Source organism: Topomyia yanbarensis, chromosome 3 (genome assembly GCF_030247195.1).
Source record: "Topomyia yanbarensis strain Yona2022 chromosome 3, ASM3024719v1, whole genome shotgun sequence".
Taxonomy (NCBI): domain Eukaryota; kingdom Metazoa; phylum Arthropoda; class Insecta; order Diptera; family Culicidae; genus Topomyia; species Topomyia yanbarensis.
Genome location: NC_080672.1, coordinates 427,360,121 through 427,382,228, shown reverse-complemented (window position 1 = coordinate 427,382,228; position 22,108 = coordinate 427,360,121). Strand labels below are relative to the sequence as shown.

General features: G+C 38.1%; 1 protein-coding gene across 2 annotated transcripts in view; it reads right to left on the bottom strand.

Moving 5' to 3' along the window:
- The window catches only part of LOC131691900 (neural cell adhesion molecule 2-like), a 252,986-nt gene that overhangs the window by 33,561 nt on the left and 197,317 nt on the right, over nt 1-22,108 (bottom strand). For both annotated transcript variants that reach the window (XM_058978643.1, XM_058978644.1), the window contains 3 exons: nt 18,043-18,253; nt 2,804-2,915; nt 2,546-2,721 (listed from right to left, as the gene is read on the bottom strand). In XM_058978643.1, coding sequence (XP_058834626.1) covers nt 2,546-2,721; nt 2,804-2,915; nt 18,043-18,253 — 499 coding nt within the window. The remainder of the gene's footprint in view (nt 1-2,545; nt 2,722-2,803; nt 2,916-18,042; nt 18,254-22,108) is intronic.

The following is a 22,108-nucleotide window of genomic DNA, read 5'->3' as shown; positions in this document are numbered from 1 at the left end:
AAAATTAATCACGAAATCACCATAGCGGAACTCAAACGTCTCGGTTTCCACGGAATATTCCTCGACTGGCTAAACTCGTATCTTGTTGGCCGCGAAATATCAGTGAAAATAGGAGATTGAAACAATTACCGTTACCTATGGTGTACCGCAAGGAAGTCACCTTGGACATCTCCTATTTCTAATTTATATCAATGACGTCAATCTTTCTTTGAAATGCTTAAAGCTTTCCTACGCCGATGATTTTAAATTATACTTAAGAATTTGTAATCTATATCTATATCAGTTGAATAAAATGTGCTGAACGCATCAAAATGCTCTGCTATCACCTTCACTCGTAAACGCAATCCTATCATATTCCATCATTCGTTGCTAGGATCCAACTTGAAACGGGAGACCTGCATCAAAGATCTAGGGGTCATTCTAGATATCATGCATCGTGTCCAAGGCATCCAAACAGCTCGGCTTTCTATTCCGGATGACTAAATCGTTTAAAAACATCCATTGCTTGAAGCCGTTGTCGCCCTTATTCGCTCGTTACTAAAATATTCGCCAGTCATTTGATCGCCTTTTTACCACAACGGAGTGCACCGCATTGAAGCAGTGCAAAGTAAATTTGTCCGCTTTGCTCTACGCAGTTGCCTTATAGAAATCCAATAAATCCCCCGAGTTATAAGCACCGTTGCAAGCTGATTGGTCTTGAAACACTCAGCGATTGACGCAACGTCTCAAAAGCAATGTTCATAACCGACTTACCCTTGGTCAATATAGACTGTCCCATCCATTGCTAGAACAAAATATGCTCGACTCCTGCCAGCAGAAGACAAAAGGTTAGTTAGTCTGTGGGATTTTAAGCCGGTTTCTAATGACCCTGCCACTTCTAGTCTTCTAGTTAATTTTAGATCATTAATATCTTCGACAAAGATTTATATGTTCCTAAATGTGTTGAAGTGCAGAACATTTTTACTTTAGGTAAATCAAAGATCTGCGTTACGACTTCTTGTATGTCAGAGCAAATAACTGGTCTTTGGCTAGGTCTTGAACGAACATCAGTTCTGCTTCGCTGATGAGATCAGTGTTGAGTGAATATTGAATCGCATAGCAATCGCGGCATTGTCTAAAACACATTTTATTTTGAGAGTTTCCCCAGTCTTTGTATACCGTTAATGGGTTTTTCATCGCTTTTTATAGCACTATGATTAATCTGAAATAATTCACTGCAGTGGATTATCACTCAAATTGCATGGCTTCCGGTGCTCAAAATGGGGCAGCAATTATTGCCACTCAGCAGATGCACAACTGAAACGGTTCAAAATTTGAAAACTGTATTATTTTCCGAGTGGCACCGTTAAAAGCTGGAATGTTCGCCGTTCACAGGATGTTGAAGCCAAACTGTTCGCTCTCTAGCGGCTATCGAAGTACAAAGCAAAACTATTCTCGAACTGCGACGCTCAAAACTCGAAACCATTCTGTGTTTTCTGATTGCGGATATGCCAACAGATTGTGAAAAGTTCTACTTTTGAGCAGATCAGGGAACGGTATTGTTGAATCCTTATCTCTCTTTATTGTTAAAGCGATGCTGTACTCGAACAGTTTTATGAAAATCAATTCTAACTTAGCTAAAAGTTACAATGAGAAGTAAATTCTCAACAAAATGCACCCCGCAACAGATTTCACAGAATATGTTTTCAAATGTTCATGTTCCTATGTATGAACTCACAACCGAATGCAACCAGATCCAAGTTTGACCAAGAAACAATAAATTTTGCGAATCATGAATCATCTTTCCCCCATCTAGCGACATCTCCCAAGAAGATCATAAATACAAGTGCAGTAAACGAAACATTCCAACCGCTTCAAATGGACTGGACTCCACCGGACAATATGGTGCATGTGGTGGCCGCCTGGATCAAAAATGAAGTTGCTAGTTCTGATAAATGAGCGTCCCGCCCTTCCATGTGAGGAAATTAAATTTCTTCAGCATTTTTCCGCCCTGTCTCTCAGAACTGTTCCTGCTGGTTTATAGTTGGTAGCAACGGTTGGTGGACGTGGAAAAAAAAACATTTTTTTTTCGTTTCCGAGATACTCGAACACTGGCAAGCATATGTGCTTTTATGAGCTCCCTTCGAAACGATACCGTGTGATTTTATGGAAAGAAAGCGCTCGTCCTTCCTCACCGGAAGAAAAATGAGTACCCGAGAGGAAATGATTTCTGCACTACCAGGATGAAATAAATTTTATGCTGTTTTTCATCCATTACACTATTGCAAAGAAATTCTTTCAATTTTGTCCCGTTCGGTCAGAGAGAGAGAGAAGGAAAGCATATGTGAAGTTGTAACATTTATACCCTGCTGCTACAGGTCGTTTATCAAATATGTCCAATAATGATGCATTGCAGCTGTGCTGTTGCTACAAATATATTATGTTACTTGCTACCGGCTTTTTGGGACAATATGTATCGAAGCGATATGGTAGCAGTCAATTTTCCAGCAATGAATCAAATCGTCGTTTCAAATTTTCGAATGAAGATAATCCGGCATGGTCTTACCTTTGAGCACGTGCACGTAGACACTCGATTGTCTTGCGTTGGCAGGTGCACAAGTGTAATTCCCTCCGTGTCGGGCTGTCGCATTCCGCACCGTCAGGATGCTCGACGTCAGCTTGTTTGTAGACACCGAGATGCCATCCTCCTGGTCGTAGTTGACCATCCGATCCTCGTGGTACCTGAAACAAACAAAAAAAAGTCAAAGTTCAGCATCATTCCCTCCAATGACGATAATATTTTTTACAATAGCAATGGTCTTACCAAAAGACATACAGGGGACTTTCTGTGGCACGTTTCAGCTTACATTCAAGCCGCAGTGTCGATCCCTCGTCTATATGTAAATCAGGTGCTTCCAATATTTCTGCGGCTGCCTCTGTTCAATGATAGAAGAAAGAAAAATATACAAATATGACTGAATAAGACGACGAAATGATTGTTGATGTTTGGTCAGATGGGAAAACATGAAAAATTTATTGCTTGCGACACCCACTCGGTGAATATCAGTAACAAGTAAGTCAAACAGAAGGAAACATAAAACCTCGAGCACATTGTCCTCGTTTTTTAAGATTCTCTTCAAGGCTTCGTTGGAAATTATCATATAAATTATATTTCGCGGTATCGTTTCTGTGAAGATAAATCGATTAGGCGATGCTTCCGGCACTGTAGCGAACCATTGCCTCTTGACCGGAGCACTTTTCTTTGAAGCTGGCATTCCACAAACGCTTCCGGATTGATTCGATTCATTGAGCATGACCAGAATTGTAGTCTGATCTTGCGGTTAATTGGTTTCTGGATTGCCCAAGGCAGCATGATGGCTTATCAAGGGTATGAAATGGAATCTCGAGCATGCAGCATTTGATCATATTGTATCGTACCGACGATACTACAATTTGCGATGATATCAGCAAATCTTCTCGTGTGTTATAATTCAGTGTGTACATAGAATATTATATGCTTCAAGCATATAATTAATCTTTCACATTTATATGATACATGCAATTAATTGCATGTATCATAAAATTGTGAAAGATTAATTATATGCTTGAAGTTAAAGCACTATCTTACGAAAGATTATCATTCGAATGAACAGAATTTTTTTGACGTAGGACTTACGTCTTTCTTTACTATACTGGGTGTCATTTCAAAATTTTCAAAAAAGGATGCGTTACGTACACTTTGAACCTTAATAACTTTTCTCCTACTAAAGGAATTACTAATATTGTTTCATAAATCGAAAGGAAAACGTTCAACGCTTACTATTGATACCTTGTTTGCTATGTAAAACTTGTTTAAAAAGTTCAAAAACTACTTTTAATGCGAATCAACATTAATGCTAGAACCTATAAATATGGGTGCCATAGTTTTTCTTAAAGCCAGACGTGTCTAAGCCACAGAGCAGAACACACGTACGTGTGGTGCTCAACGAGAAGCTGTATTTGGACCACCAACCAAATCATAGCTACTGCCTTATCGCTGCCAACCAAGAACTGTCGTCGCCCTGCGTGAAATTCATCGCTCTCAGAAGTGGACAGAGTTACTAATCCGCAAGCTGCTCTTCCAGTGGTCCGTGAGATTGCACAGCATTTCAAAACCGATCTATCCTTCCGGAGCTCAGCCGTAATGGCCCTCTAAGAAGCCAGCGAGGCCTACCTGGTTAGTTTGTTGGAAGATATCAATCTGTGCGCTGTCCATACCAAGCGAATAATCATCATGCCGAGCGGGAAACGGCGAAATAATATTCACAACAAACGGTCCATATTAGGACCACAAAATCGTTCTCAGAAGAATTACAATTGAAATTTCCACTTTGTGCTTTGGAAAATAACTTCCCCCTTATCGGGTTAGTTATTTCCTATAATAATATCCGAAAAATGTACGATAAAACCAATACACTGATCAATTGGACGGAAGCAAGAAAATACCTACAAAAATTTGAGTCAGAAAAGTGACATTGACGGAAAAATGCTTCGATCGTTTCTAAGTGTTTGGCAGTTGAAGTTTCCGATTTGTTTTCCAACGTCAATTATTTGCGCTGTGCTGTACGGAACAAACAGATTTTTGCGCGATTTGTTGGGAAATAATCAAAACAATTGTGTAGTAGATTCCGTAGAGGATACGATTTGTTACCTTTTGTGTGTAGTCCTAAATAAGTCGATGGCATTACAGGATGTATCACGAATAATATAGCTGGCTGACAAAAATGGTCGCATTTTTAATGTCATCGTGGTCGTGTCTTCCAGCAAACAACTTATTAACCTTGTATCGAGCAACAGTAGCGTGTGGCAAACTTCCGATCAAAAGTATTAAGGAAAAGTCGGTTTCACATATTTGAGATAGGCTTGAAGTCGCCGATTGCATGCATTTGAAGAGGTGTTGAGCGTGAGTTGAATAAAATAGTCAATAAACATTGTAATTCAATAAAAATAGGATATTTGTGGCCCTTGTCTTATAAATAGAAAAATAACAAGGGCAGGGCACATATATGAGAAACTATTTCACATTTCAACTATACGGATTGTACGTTGATTTAGAATAGCGGAGAACTTCAAATTAATACTTTATATGACGGAAATAGTCGTGCAAAGTAGGCGGGTTTCTTTTTGTTACGATCAGAAATTGGTTGCGAAGGTCTTCTTTTCTGATGCCATTCGTAAAGCACTCGGTTCATTGTACATCGTCCATCAAAGGGGTGGGCCAACGAACGAACGAAACGCGATAAATATAAAAAAGGACGGACTTTCGTTTCTCTTCAGTCGAATATAAAAGATAGATACAGCCGATTTTTTCATCAGTTTTAATTCGCACCTAGCAGTAGTGGTATCAGGTCGTCATGGTAATGCCGTCAAAAAATCGTCAGTGGCGGCGGTAAGCAGGGCCGTCGAGAGCTGCGTCGGGCCCCAAGGCTTGTATTACTGCCGGGCCCTTTTAAAGCTAAGCCCTCTAGTTTAGCATGAGTTAGAACCTCTCCAACCATGAGAAACTCCTGAGTTCGTGGTTTCCATTAGTCTCCGGTTGACTCATATTGCCACATCCACAGATAGCGTGCCAGACAGGTGAATTTCGACAGCTTCTTATTCCATGGTATCCAAATCGGGTAAAATTGCCATAGCTACGGGTTTTTGAATTTGCGGGTACACAAGAATCAGGAATCAGTAGCGTCTAGCTCAAATGATACGAATGAATCGTCTTTTCATGATTTTCCTGATGATGGAAGGATTGAGGAAGTGGTAAGGTTAGGGGTAAGAAATATACCCAAGAGATCACGAAGCATTATTTAATGGCTTTAGCTATGTACCATATTCACATACAAAACATATTCTTTACGGCTTCATAGTTCTATAGAGATCATTAAAGCACACTTAGTATCGGAAAAGACGAAAGAATGTGCCAGAATAGAGCAAGTTCAGAAGCACCAAAATGGCTGTCAGCAATGTTAACAAGGAGCTGTGTTTTTTAAAATAACTTCTCTTCTTTATCGACACAGCAAAAGAAAAAATACATTTCGAAAACGTTCCCACCTTTCCTGTCTTCTTTAGTTTGACATACCGCCTGTGTAAATTGACGATTTAGTGCCTATATAAATGGAATTCGATCCGCAGTCGAAAACCTCGTCTCAATTTGGTATACGCGTTTGATCACCCAAGTAACCATAAGCATTTTCCTGGGTTTTTGTGATGAGAATGCACTCGTAAAAACCAACTATTTCATATGAAACCGTTTTATGCTAATCAACCGAAAATGGGACGTTTCGTCAGACAACACTGCTTATGCAACCACGGTATATTCCGAAGTGCGAATTCTACAAAAAACACTGCACCACGGAAAACTTTGTGCAAAAGCAGCTAAGAAAATCTCACCTACTATCACCGCAAACAGTACACCGTTATCTTATGCTAAGCCACAAACGGCTACAAAACGAATATCTACGGATCTGACAGGAACAAATATTCATTCAACAACAGTCACGCCCAGTGTCTCCAAGCCAACAACCGGCACAACCAGCAAAGAAGCGAACGTAGAAGAGGACGGATGCGTTTGTCCGTGCGCTCTATTGCTTTCTTCGAAAATACTTTGAATTGACTTCTCAATATTTTGTAGTGTATTCCGTCGATTCAAGCAATAAAACTCGATTATTAAACTTGTGCACAAAGTACACAACTCCCTTAAGAACGTTTGTTTTAACTAATGTTAATTATCAAATAAAGGTTTAATTTTTTTACGCTTTCATCATATAACAATTTAATAAAGGCGAATAATTACAAAGAAATAACTATTGCTATGTTTATTGCTCTTCTATGAATACCGGACGTGTTCGCTCATCTTTCGGGTTAAAAACGCGGGCCCCCAAATATGACCCGGGCCCCAGGGCAATTGCCCTGGCTGCCTCCCCCTCTAATCGGGCCTGGCGGCAAGGCACAGAACATCGTGAAAGGAGGAGAAAAGAGGCGAAAGCAACGACGCAAGGAGAGCTACGCTATCTACTTCTACAAGGTGTTCACGCAACTCCATCCGGACACCGGCATCTAATCAAAGGCGATGAGCATCATGAACAACTTCGTGAACATTTCCGAGTATATTTCGAACGAGGCTTCTCGTCTGGCGCTGGGTACAGACTTGGCAAACTCATACGGTAAAAGGAAGCCGGAATAGCTTGCAAAACATGCCGTATCGGAAGGTACCAATGCCGTTATCAAGTATTCCAGCTCGAAGTAAGTAGTCGTCGGATGCCACCCGACCCGACCATCGATTCTTTTCAGGGCTAACAAAACAAATCCTTGTAAAAAGTTAAATTGAAAAATATATATACCATCAAACCGGGGTTACTTGCAACACTTTTCAACTTTCAAGAGGTATAACTAAAAATGCATAATATAAGTATAGAGTATAAAGAATACTAAATGGTACTTATCAAATCAAAGTATCATATTCTGTTGTCAAGATGGCGAAATATTATGCCTGTTGAGGGATTCCATGAGAAACCGGCCGACCACAAAACATGACCATTGTCGATTCGAATAAAACTTTGAAGTTGTGTTCGGTTAATGAATCTCCATGATTTCCTCTCCCTATGGCAATATTTTGATACAAGAGCAATTTTTCAAAAGGGCGTAGACTTTTCTATATAGATTAATTTCTTATTTTTTTATTCGATTACTGTATTTCATACAGCAAAATAAAATTAGGGGTAGGTAATGTTGACGTAGGACAAATATTTTGTGAAAGTTTTTTGTATAACCTATAAAAATCTTGACCAAAGCATGCTACTTTCACTAGTAATCGCAAAATTTACATTTCGAATAACAGAACTATTCAGCATTCCTTAACTTTTATCGGCAGAAATTTTTCGCAAATTTTCAACTCTTACTGACAGATGTTTATACACCTGTATTTTATGCGGAGAACTCGGTAATAAAATTGTTTTACTGAACATATTATCGAACTTAATACTATTAAAACCCTCAGGAAAATTTCAATGAGTCCGATGAATCAAACTTAATGTGTTAATTTAACCATTTCTCGACAAACATGTGATTACGGCCTAAAAGCCAACTGTCAAAATCCATTTTGAATGGAAATTCCGGACAAACCGTTACACGCCAATCACAGATGCTGGTAGTAAACGAAAAAGAAAAGTTTTCTCTTTCATAAACTGTTGTGAATTGTGTTCGACTAGTAACGGTTTGTCTGGAATTTCCATTCAAAGTGGATTTTGACAGTTGGCTTTTAGGCCGTAATCATATGTTTGTCGAGATTTGAAAGAGATACAAGCAGAATTTTAATAATATGATACGCCAACGAATAGTCCTACGTCAACACCGCGGTTATGTCTCAGACATTACCCACCTCTAGTTTTTCGAACAGTTTTTGAAACTTTATTTCAATCCTTTTTAAACAAGGTCTCTGATGCTGAGATATGTTTTCTAAGATTGTCCTATATCAATGTCCAAAATTCTTCAAAATTGGTCAAATTTGCGGATAATTGGGATGGTGCATGTCTTTTGAAGTGAACGTTACATTCTTGGTGGTATATTATTCTACCGTTGCTTTCGTGAAATGGCTAAACGCAAGATATGACCAGGAGGCAATAGGATCCTTGTGGCTTCGAATAATGGGTAGAAGATGTCCCCTTAGCGAAAAAGAGGCACTCCACACACTCATAACCCCCACTCACACCTCTCTATTCCAAAACATGTTAACATGAAGACATCATTGAACTCATGCTGACAAAGCTAAGCTAGTCAGATTTGTGGCAATGCGCTTGTATAAACATGTCAATGTAATGTAATAGACATTTCCACAATTACATTTGTGAATCTTCTAATTGGTACCGGGAAATGGACCACCCAGCAAACTATGTTTCCGCACGTCTTGCCTGCTTGAAGGTTGGAAGCCGAAGTGAGGGTGTTGTAATGACGGTTACAATGATGAGCGTATTCAACTTGTGGTTCTGACTGAGTGCACGCGTACACACGGCAAAAAATTGTTCCCAAAATCGTGAATAAAGTGCCATGAATTCTGGAACAACCACCTTTTTACGTTACGAAAACAGGACCATGAACAATTATAATTATGTTCAGTTTCCCTTTAGTAACGCCCGCATAACGCTTTAATCAGTGGAAAAAATTATTTTTGTTTTGTGAACTTAAGTCATGATTTGCGCCATGTCATTATTAGATCTATTTTCTGTACGTCAACTAGTACACAACTTTAAAAACATTATTCATGAAACCAAAGGTTGACTTATGATGTTATTCACAGATTTAGGAACGTTTGTTCATAAAATCAAAACAGTCTGTGTACTGTCTCGTGCTATTTCATGAAAATCGGAATTTTATTCATGAATCCATACAATTTTCGTGAACTAATTCATGATTCTTAATATATTAGTCACGATCCAATATCCGTGCTCGAGAAATAGTTTACAAAATCATCAAATATTATTCTTGTATTCGTGAACTTATTCATGATTCCTAATATAATAGTCCCGATTTACCATTCGTGGTCGTGGAATAGCTCACAAAATCATAGAATATTATTCATGTATTCGTGAAGTTAAATTCACGCTCGTGAAATAGTTCGTGAAATCATATTTTTTTTTTCATGTATTCGTAAACTGGTTCATTATACCTGGTACAATAGTCACGACTGATCATTCGTGCACGTAAAATATTTCACTAAATCATGAAATATCATTCATGGGTTCGTGAACTAGTTCATGATTCCTGGTACTTGACCTAGGATCTATCTTGTGTGCTTGTGATATTTAAAAGATATCTCATTTTCAATTTCATGCAACATGGTCATGAAATTTTCATGGGACCTATTTCACAAAATCGAGCATTATTCGAAGAATCATTTTTGTTCTGTGCACTATTCCATGAAATGTCATATAGGTCCAGCTAATTGCGACCAGCAAGAGGCACAAGCAGGAGATAAAAGAAAACTATTCGGGCCTAGAACATCGTTCTTCATTTGATAAAGTTCAGTGCGATGTCTCGACAGAAAAAGAAAACTGCGCTAACTACCAAAAATACACTACAGAGCCACAAATCGTGTTCGTGATATAATTCATGGAACAAGATCCCGTTTATTAGTCTCACATTTATGATCCTGTTTATATTGTCGCGATACTCCGAGTTCAAAAACCAGAACTAAACCAAACATAACAGATCGCAATAAGGCGAAGATAAATTACGAATATTATAATGAAACTGTTGTTGGCATGAACATCAGTAATTCCACGTGTCAAATTCGAAAGTAAGCTCTAGAATAAAATATTATGATTACAAGGAAATAAATTACGAAAATCGTGACTAAGATCCCAAAATCAAGAATATACGTCATACTATTCGTGACAAAAATATAAAAATTTTTGATGAAAATCCTGAATTCATGAACATAAATGACTCTACTCATAACTAAAATATTACGAGAACGTGAATATAATTATGAAAATCGTGACAAAAATCCTGAAATCGTGAATGAAAATCAAATTACTCACACAAACATCGTGACTAGTAACCTGAAATATTGAGCATGAATCACTCTACTCATTACTAAAATACCGCGAAATAGAAATTACGAAAATTGTGAGTATAATCCGATAGCAAACTCATGAATAAAATATCACGGTAACTTGATGAGAAATCACAAAAATAAGCTCCTGCAATCATGAAGATCGTTTAACTGTCGTCTGTATATTTCCAAATAGTAAAACAAGGATCACAACAAAAACTAAGCATGACCAGGGAACAACCACAGTAACCCTACCAAACAATCGAATGTAATGCCATGTATATATTCGACGCGAACTAGTGTGTTTGGAAACGCAAATAGTTTCATGAGTACGAGATTTATTATTCATATTTTCAGGAACTTGGTCACGGTTTTCGTAAATTCTCCAGTTCACGAAATCGTGATCTTGTTTTGATGAATTTATGAATGGATTTTTTTCCGTGTGGTGCTGACCGCAGTATAACTACGGTGATACGACTGTTCTGACATTGTAAGCAAAAGTGACGTAAACGCCACTTTGATCAAATTTCATATTTCCGTATTTTTGAGTTCTCTAGAAAAATCTGCTTCCAAAAAATATGCAAAATTGCATTTTAAAACGGGAAAAACAAAGTGACACAAACGCCATTTTTACCTAAGTGACGTACCGGTGCAATATAGTCTGGAACGCGTATTCAGCAAGGAAAAACCGTTTACTCTTAAGCTGTTGGGTTTCAAGTTATGTTGAGGTGCACGGAAATAAAAAAAAACCGTTCATAAATTCATGAACAAAAAATCACGATTTCGTGAACTGAACGATTTACGAAAACCGTGACCAAGTTTCTGAAATTATGAATAATAAACCTCATATTCATGAAACTATTTGTGTTTTCAAAAAAGCAGTTCGCGTCAAAAATCTGCATAGAGTTACATTCCAGTGTTTGGGTTGGGCTATTGTGGTTATGCCAAGTTTTTGTTATGATTTTTGTTCATAATTTGAAGATACACTGGTATACATAAAGTATATCAACTAAAAGAACCGTCATTTAAACGATATTCACGATTTCAGAAGCTATGTCGCAATTTTCGTATTTCACGTTATCGTGATATTTTATTCATGAGTTTCGTATCGGATTTTTTCTGGCACAGTAGAGTAATTGATGTCCACGATTTCAGGATATTACTCACGATTTTTTGCTTAATGCCTATAAAATTTTTGCTCGGAGTAACATGACAATATGACCTGGCTCATAAAAGTGTGACTGTTTCGCGATAACTCGTTTTGTGAACTGTATCAAGAACTCTATTTATGGTTCTATAATGTATTTTTCACTGAAGTTATTGTTTTTTGTCCGGACATCACATTCAACCTTGCCAAATGAATAACGATATTTGAGGCCTTAGCAGTTTTCTTATATCTGCTGCTCACACCTATTACTAGTCGCTAGAAGCTGTACTTAATTATACTATGTATCATGAAAAATTCAAATTTTGTGAAATAGTTCACATGAAAATTTCACGACGATGTGCAGACTGGTATGAACATCGTAAATCATGAACCAGTTCACGAATACATGATCGATATTTCATGATTTTGTGAACTATTTCACGAGCACGGTTATAATAGAAATCATGAAATAGTTCACGTTTCCATGAAAATGATATCATGATTTGGTGAACTGTTTTATGAGTAGGAATTATGAGTCATGAGTAATTCGCTAGGAACCATGAATATGTTAATTTATATATTAATAATATTTTATGATATTGTAAACTGTTTCACAAGTACGGATATTGAATCGTGACTAATATATTAGGGATTGTGAACAAGTGCACGAAGATTGAAAGGATTCCTGAATATTAATCCGAATTTTGTGAAATAAATCACGAGAAAAAATGTTTCGATTTTGTGAACTAATTCACAACCACCAGAGATGTAATAAACCATGAATCAATCCACGTCGTACAGTCGGACTTTGAATAATGTTCCTAAATCTACGAATAAAATCACGAGTCAACCTTTGGTTTTATGAATAATGGTCATAAAGTCGTGAACTAGTTCACGTACAGAAAATTGATTTAGTTATGAATCAATATTTGCACTATTTTTTTTTATTCACGTCGAGAAATGAGATCAGGAAAAAGCAGTAGAATGAAGAATTTTCTTAAATTACTATGATTAATCAGGTTGTTATCGATTCGTTCAATTTAAAGATTAAAAATACAAAATCGAGACCAGAAAAATTGTCTTTGAAAGAAAAAGGTTGTCGATGTACCCAAAGCGACTTTGCGTTTTTCAAAACCCGGTGTACGCTTCGGGGGCCGCAAGCAACTCGAAATGTGATATTATCAAATTGATGATATCGAATGGGTTGCCATTGGTTGTTCAGTTCACATTGGAGCGACTCTTTTTTCCGCTGAACAGTTTAACCGGCGACGGCGCAGAGGATCTCGCTACGGTGGCAGTATGTAAGCGAGGCCTTGGCTGTGTGATGGACATTCAAATTCTCCTTAGAAGAAATGGTTTCCTAACCTGGGACATTAAATTTAGAAGCTTGTTTCTGTGACACTGGTACCCTGACTCCGTTGCCGATTGTTTTACAAATATTTGTACACAGGCTGTTTCCCAAACGTAGCAAGGATGAAAGTATTCCGAGTGGGAGGGTCGCTGAGAAGCAGAGGAAGTCATGTGCTCTCGGTCTCCAAGGATAGCTGCCAGGCCATTGATGTTCCAATGGATGGGTAGAGTGATACACGTTCGGCGGTTGATTGGTAAGAGGTCCGCGGAGATTGGATTAGTCATCTTTTCGGATTAAAATCATGCTAGTTGTATTAATAGTCGAAGTTCACAAAGAATGATTGGGGTTAAAAGTTAAGCGGGCGTAAAGAACTTGGCTCTAAGATAACGATATATTAAAATTTCAGGTTTTAACGACATTTAATTAGCAAGAGACTGGAAGGTGTGAAATATTTTTCAATATTAGGGGCCAAAGTACTTAAGGGAGAGCAAGGAGTTAAAGGAAGAAAGTTTAGAAAAGCGTGGAGTAGGGTCATACGAGTATGCTTAGAGTTTCCCAGCGACTTAACCTTTTGTCTGATACCGCCGGAGTCAGGATATTTTGGCATTTGAAATGCGAATCACCTGAGTTTGCAGTATGTCCTGGACGAGCGTAAAGTAACTTTGTACTTTATGCTGACGGAAACGACAAAAAGTTAAGTCACGGAAAACTTCCACACTAAGCCTGTGCGACGTTAAAACTCTTCAATGAGCTAGTTTCTTTTGTGTTGCTGTTTCACACGGTGTCGGCAGCTTTCACCCAAAGCTGCGACGATGGATCCCCATCATGGTACATTCTTCAATTTTACCCCATTTATCGCATTACCGCGCGGTGCGGTGCGGTAAATGCAGTGCAGTTGCGGTAAGCGGTGCAGTTTTATTATTTTTTTGCGGTTGCGGTGCGGACCATCCATTTACTGCCCGCATCCGCATCGCAACGAACCCTAATACGTAGGATCGTCGACTACGAGTAACCTGAAGGATACGAAGTTCAGCTGTCGGCGGTCATCCCGGGAGTCTGAAGCTGGCAGCTGAAAGACGATCGCCAGACGGCATTCAGCAGTGGTAGCAGGATCACATAGTTTAATGTAAAAGTTTTTCGCTATTGAGGCTGGGGGTAACAATGTTGACTGAAAGGGCTGACTAGTTGAATCAGTTGAATTAAGTGATGGATCACTGAAGGTTTGGGATTACGATATGTTACGATGGCTAGCGAGACTTTTAAATGATCCAAGACGATATAACGACGGTTCTAGCTCGTTTGGTACGAACCCGTTTGCCAACTCATGCGTAATACCGTCAGAGCAAAGAGTTACATCTAACAGTTCTTCTATGCCAGCTGGTGCAAATGTTGGGCGATTTTCTACATTAAGTATGTGCAGGTTTGTGTTACTTGTGTATTCCATTAATTCGGTGCCTCTCAAATTGATATCTGGGTTCCCTTAAATTATGTTATCGACATTTGCATCACTGCCGATTATGAGAGGAAACCCATTTCCGGCAAAGTATGATACAACCCTTTTGAAATTATCAGAAGGTGATGATTCCATATGCTGCAAATATGCTGAACAATAGACGTATTTCTTGTTTATGTTGTCAACAGTCATATTTACTGTGACAGCACAAGTTGCGAGGTCGGATATAATACATGCGTCAATAGCACTATTCCAAAGTATACATGCACGAGGCATTTCACGTGGATTTGTCCTGCCATTTTTGTTGAAAGGTGCAAAGACGGGGATAAGTAGCTTTCCAACATAGAAGTTTCCTTTACGGAAATACGGTTCTTGAACCAAAGCTATGGAAGCTTTTACTTTCTGCACAAGACGGGATAGGGATAGCTGCTGTACGTTTATGCTGAAGATTAATTTGTGCCACTCTAACCATACTCGATTACAGCACTACATATTTCATTATCAGCACTTTACAGCAACTAGAAGATACCAAACACGTTGGCTTGCGAAGAAACAAACGTCCACTGTGTCAGAGATTCGCCTAACACAGCAAGGCGCGACTGGCATATTTTAGTCCTGCCAACCATTCAGTCCTCGGCACGGAGAAACACCTTGACTTGAGGATTCTTGTTTTCAGTCGCCTCTTACGACATGGGAACAGGAACCCGGTGGATCAATTCTTGGTTGAGATACTTCAACCCGCTGGATGTCACACGGCCTCTAGGCTGGTTTTGTCCGGAGAAAGATAATAGACTATTATCAACCTCCTATTGGACCACCGCCGGTAAGAGCTCCGTTCGCCATTGAGAATATTTTAAACTCCCTCAATAACATTTCTTTTAACGGCTTTGTCAGTCTTTTGATAAATAATGGAACGAATTTTAATATTTGTTCGACGTTTCAATGCTTCTTGGCATCATCGTCAGGGGAAAAAATATAGTTCGTCCTTTGTCTAAATGCTTTGATAAGCTGAATGTCTGAGAAGGACATGACTTATCAAAGCATTTATACAAAGGACGAACTATATTTTTCCCCTGAAGATGATGCCAAAAAGCATCGAAACGTCGGAAAAATATTAAAATCCGTTCCATTATTTATCAAAAGTTAAAAGAAATCTTATATACACCGTAACAGTCGAAATCTTCATTTCCCCTCAATAACTTTAACCATAGCACGGGTCGCATGACACTATGGAATTTGGGTTCCCTGTTTGGACACTACTCATCTTATTTTAGGCTGTTCGGAGAAGGAAGCTGACATTGAAGGACAGCTTCCATAAATAGCCGAACAGTTCATCATTAAATATTGCTAAATCTGCTGTGGTGTCCGCGAAGTGGAACATTCATTAAAAGTGCAAATGCATTTTCAACCCACGAAGGTCGTCGACATCCAATTTCATCCCACAAGTAATGGAGTAACCTTACTGATAACAACATGCAACCTGTTAAACATGACAATGTAAGAATTCGGAATATCCGTTCATATGGACGATGATAAGATTGATGTTCGGCAACGCAATCTATCCCCGTATCTGTGTTAGGTTCATAACAACCATCATGTCGGAATACGGAGCGGTGAAATTCGTTAAGCTTCGAACCTGAAGATCTTTTTACCAGGTACCAGGGTTTCCAACGGCGTTCGTGTCAAGGGAATGTGACGAAACTTATTCCTTCTTACCTGTTTTTCAAATACGAAATAGCAATAGTTCTGTAACAAGAACGTACACTACGGAAAACCATACACAAAAACAACCAACAAAACATCAACTGTAAGCAAACCCAACGCACCCAGCTACTTATCAACTAAATCACAACTAGCCGTAGCACCTGCTCAGACACCAACGAATGCCGAAACATCAGAACCGCTTCCGACCGTTCTAATGCGCCTAGCACCTCCAAATTAACAGCCAGCGCTACCTACGAAGTAAAAACAAAGAACTTGGGTGTACGATCGTGACCCAAAGGCAAGGATGCAAAAGGCCTACCTTTTCTGCGGCTGTAATTTTTCTGCCTACATTCTCATTTCTCATACGACGCAGCTGTCGTTCGCTAGTCCTGCACTGCCCAGCGTTGTACGGCAGACTGTAAACAAAGCAGTAACATGACAAAAAATACTGCCACCAGTACAGCCACCAGACGCGAGCGGTACAGCTTCTCTTTCCTTATTTTAAACTTTTTAATATTTTTAATCCATTCAATATGTTTAATCACAAACGACGACAATGAATGCGGTTCGTTTACGCCACGACCGGCATCAACGCTTTCGTGTGCGGGCCTCTCCATTTGACTATGCAGAGAAAAGTGTACAAAGCAAGAGAACAAACTTTACTACGCCACACTCTCACCGAGCAATCGGAGTAAAGCAGCAAAACAAAAATGTATTCTACTACTGTACGGAAAAATGTACTCGGTTTGGCTACCGTTCTGGAAAGAGCTATAGTGATGCGTCGCTGTCGCGGGCAGTACGGCTTGTGCAAATGTAAATATACCAAAAAAAAATGTAGTTTACCGGTACCGTTGGCATCCCTGTCCATAGGTCAACCCAGCCAAACGTGAAAACCTATACAACGTTAATATCGAGAACACCATGGACGAAAACGATAAACCGAAATAAAGAGGACTATGTGAACCCCAAGCAACAGCAGTTAATAGATCTCCAGCAAATCGCGTAATAAACCCATAGCTCAGTTAATCGATAAGTTAAGAGGGAAGTCTACACTTTGCTTCTATAGGTCATCAGGATGCGCTTCACCCTTTAAACCATTTAATTTCAAATGATCTACTCAAAATGTGTTTGGTGGTGAATCTACCCTACTCCGATAGAGAGGTCGCTATGATGGAATTTCCTCGAGACCGATAGCAATTTTCACATGCCATTGAGATTTGTGCATGGTCGTGATCCGCTCGACTAGTCCGAACTTACACTACTCCGACTTAATCCTTTCACAACCACCCTCGTATGGTGTCTTCAGTCAATAGGTACTACTCGTCCACATTTTTCTAGGTGTTCTAGGTGATCCACTAGACTGCATCAATTATTTAAATATTTATGATTTTGGATTAACCTTCTACTACTGGAAGTTTCCGTATGTAAGCAATCAAAATCAATCTCTAAACTCGAGAAGTCAATAATTAATGAAAAAATTTCTTAACTTCTTCTGTCATTTAAAAAATGTGAGTTTGCTTTACAATTACTTGAAGACAATTAAACCTCCGCAAATATTTAGCGTCAAACAATTTCCTACATTGCAAAAGGCAAATTCACCCTAGATATCGGCCTTACGAAGGAGACGTGTAACCATAAATTTTTCACCTCAGAAAATTTCAATGACCTCGGTTGTAATTGAACCCACACCCAGAGCGGTGGAAAGCGGTGAAACATTCCACTCAACCAACCGTTGCCGTCTATCATATTCATCTATTTCCAAATCCACCCTCGTTGAGATCGATTGCCCATGCAGCAGCGATGTTATGAAATTGATAGCCTAGCCTTACCTACGATCCTAAGCTCGATGAATATCGACTGTGGCGGATGGGTGGAAATTTGGCACTCGTACAGTCCTTCGTCCTCCTTGCGGGCGTTCTTTATCCGTAACGCCCAGTTGCCCAGATGGCGCGTGTGCTCCACCAGGAACCGTTCGTCGCTGCTGTACGTGGACAAACCGACCGTCAGCAGCTGGTAGTCTTTCCGCCGGAACCACGAAACCTGAAAGAGCGGAAACACGGAAATAGAATGAGAGACATCTGCTTTTTGCTAGTCGGACAACAAACAAGCGGTGCACTAATTACGGTAAATAATAATTGTCGGGGTAGAAGCTGAAAACAAGTACGAAACAGAACAAGTTTTGAAAACTAATTTTCACTGAAATGAACTTAATTTTGAAGCAACGGAAGATGTTTTAATATTGAGTTTCTAAATGATAAAACTAAACTCAAAAAGTTTATAAAGCAGGCTATTGATGAATAAATAAAAGTCACCAAGTAGGCGGCATCATACTCATGCTTTCTTTATACAGATTTATCTAAATCGAATAATGGCTCATGTGAACTGCTCAAATCATCAGGTAAATGTATTTTCACATTATCGATTCTGAAACTGAAATTCGTTAGACCATTAAAATCAGGATGGATATTTTACCCCCGTCACACCCCTGAACTAGTGCTGTTGACCAACCTTTCAACGATCCATCTTCCAAGAAACCCGGAGTTAGTAGCATCTCAAAGCTCGTTAGTCTTTCAGTTCACGGCATCTATAAGCTGCTCTTTTAAAGAGTAAAAAAAAGTGATGAAACACAAAAACTCTTGTTCTAGACAGGTTGCAACACACAAAAAAACGAAGCCAAATGCACTAACAAGTCTTTCGTAAACTTTTCCTCATCCATCGCCATCCCGATAGTACTTGGCTGGGGAAAAACTTGCTCTTCTTAAGCGCATTGCCATAAACTCGGAATTTTCTTCCGACGATTGCTCCCCATCGTTCAGTCAGCAGCAGTGCCGTATTCTTCTTATTGTTCCTGGACGGTAGCAGAAAAGCTTGGTCAAAGATAAGAGGAGAAAATCAGTCAGCTCCTTTGAGCTGAAAACCTGTCGTTTCAATTGTCGGGATCTCCACTGCACTACCACTACTGCTACTACTACTACTACTACTACTTCTGCTACTGACCCACGTGCCGGCTGTCAACTACAAAATTTATGAGGCGTTAAAATTCCACAAAAGCTGATGACGAAAGCAGCGGTTCGGTTCTTTGCCAGCCCAGGACTTCTCTAAAAGTTTTATCTATATACCGTCTAGGTCACCATTCATTCTTTAATATCCTCCTTCTTTTTGTTTCTGCTACCCGGTCTGTGAAACGTTTCGTTTGTGGCCGATTTCCATTTGTCTTGCACAAGGTAAGCTTTTAAGCCATTGCTCGTTGGCTTACAACTTTCTTATGGCACATAAAAACCGGAATGGGAAGCAATATAATCTGGCAGAAGATTTCTGAGGAATATCTTTTCGTCGTTGTTTTTGTTGTTGTTACTGTTCATCTCATGTCCACACAGTGCCACAGTTGTCCCCTCCCATGTCAGTCCATCTGTTCGTGCTTGTTATAGCTTTAGCCCTTTTGCCAGAAGGAGGCAGATTTCACAAAACGGGCAATGGGATAGCAAGTTCCAGAAAATGTACTCAATTTGTTTCCATGATAGCGCATAGTTTTCGCAATTCATGCACTACGAATGATGTAATGAAAAAGTGTTACACAAGCATTTTACGCTATGTCGAACAATTGAACTCATATGTTGACGGACGCGCAATACATCGTCCAGTGCTGTTCGTAACAAACGATGATCTGTTTGGGCAACATACGTCTCATTTCGAACCAAAGGGAGTTCGATCGCAGTAGGCGTCGATGACGAATTTTTATTTGATTCTCGCCATGTAGATCTATGGAAGGTTTCTATTTGCAGCGAGAAAAAACCCCGCTTAATCCACCTATCAGTGGATGAGACATTTCTTACACGTATCACTGTTGGATCATTCATTAGTTTGCAGAACTCATGCGAAGTAGGCACCCAACTAGAGGTGGGTTGAACACAGTTTCGAGTCCTGCACGAATAGAACCCTTTAATAAACTGAATAAATTATAAAAAATCAAAAACGCAAACGATATTTAAAAAATATGAAAAAAAATATCAAATATCATAAAAATAGAGTGATTAATCAAATTAATACACTAAATAAATCAAATTAGTTCAGCATATTGAATAAAAACTTTAACGACATTTCAAAAGTAGTAAATTTACTCAAACTCAAACAAAATGGAAGAAATAAGTAAGTGATTATTCTTAAATTACTTAACGCTTATATGTGACATTCTTACATATGGCGAAAGGGAAATAAGCTAGAGTGAAGGGGATAGTGAAATTTGTGACAATTTGTTGCATGGGAGGAGGAGGAGTCAATTTTCGGCAATTTTTGCGTTGCGTTATGTATGAATGGTCCCTAAAAGGAATAGCTGAACATGAAATCATAAAATGAAACAAATGAATCAAATGAATCAAATGAATCAAATGAATCACATGAATCAAATGAATCAAATGAATCAAATGAATCAAATGAATCAAATGAATCAAATTAATCAAATTAATCAAATTAATCAAATTAATCAAATCAATCAAATTAATCAAATTAATCAAATTAATCAAATTAATCAAATTAATCAAATTAATCAAATTAATCAAATTAATCAAATTAATCAAATTAATCAAATTAATCAAATTAATCAAATTAATCAAATTGATCAAATTGATCAAATTAATCAAATTAATCAAATTAATCAAAGGGGTGGGCGTAGCGTAGTTGGTAAATCGATTGCCTTGTACGCAGCGCACCTGGGTTCGATTCCCGACCCCGCACATAGGGTTAGAAATTTTTCATAAGGGATTTTTCTAACCCGAAGAGGCGAATGACCTTAAGGTTAAAACCTCTATAATCGAAATAATAAAAAAATTAATCAAATAAATCAAATGAATAAAATTAAAAAATAACCGAAATGGATAAAATGAAGAAATGAAACAAACAAATCAAATAAATAAGACGAAGAGAATGAATTAAATGAAACGAAAGAGGAAGAAAATAAGCAAAACAAAATAATTGAATGAAATGAAAAATAATCGATGTTAAAAAGCTATAGAAATAATAGAATAAAATAAATTGCGTCAAAGTAATAATTTGGATTAAGTGAATAAAATTAATCGCAGCAAAAAATAAGTCAAATTATTAAAATGTAAAAACTGAATAAAATGCCTGAATTGAAAAAATGCATGGAATGCATAAATTGAAAACAGTGAAAAAATAAGCTTAATGAACGATATGAATGAAATTTATTAAAAGAATAAACTGGATAGATAAAGTGAGTTTAAATTAACAAAATGAATAAAATTAATACTGAATAAATGAAACAAAAGATTAGAATACAATAATCATATTTTTAAAATTGATTGCATATTTAAAATGAAAAAATAAATAAGTCGAATAAATCCAATAAATCCATCCACAGTAATAAACTAAATGAAAAAATTGAATAATGTAAATGAATAAAATGGATTGTACGAATTTGAGAACCATTGCTTCAGAAAGCTCTGAATTATTGGTTATAAGCCCGTTATTTGAAAAATGGCTTATTAATATACGTACAATTTACTTTCTAGGGCGTCCATTATTTTTAGTTTTTACCTTATCGTTTTCGTTTTTCTTTCCTTGACGGCGTCATTTAAGATTATCTAGTATTTTTGCTTCACTGATGGACCTTAATTCAGATAATGAGTCTATTTTGGCACTATTAGGGAGATGGCCGCACTATCTTTTAAAAAGCAATGAAACTATATTATCTATAAGCTTTCTAAGAATTAAGTATCAGTGTACTGTTTCTTAAACATCTATAAAGTGGTTATTTGGCAGAAATGTCTATTTTCAGGATAAATGAAAATAAATCATCTATTCTTTGAATCTATTCTCATCTCAACGATCCATTTATCGCCTCCTAGGAAAGCCGAAAATACAGGTTGAAAATCAATGCTT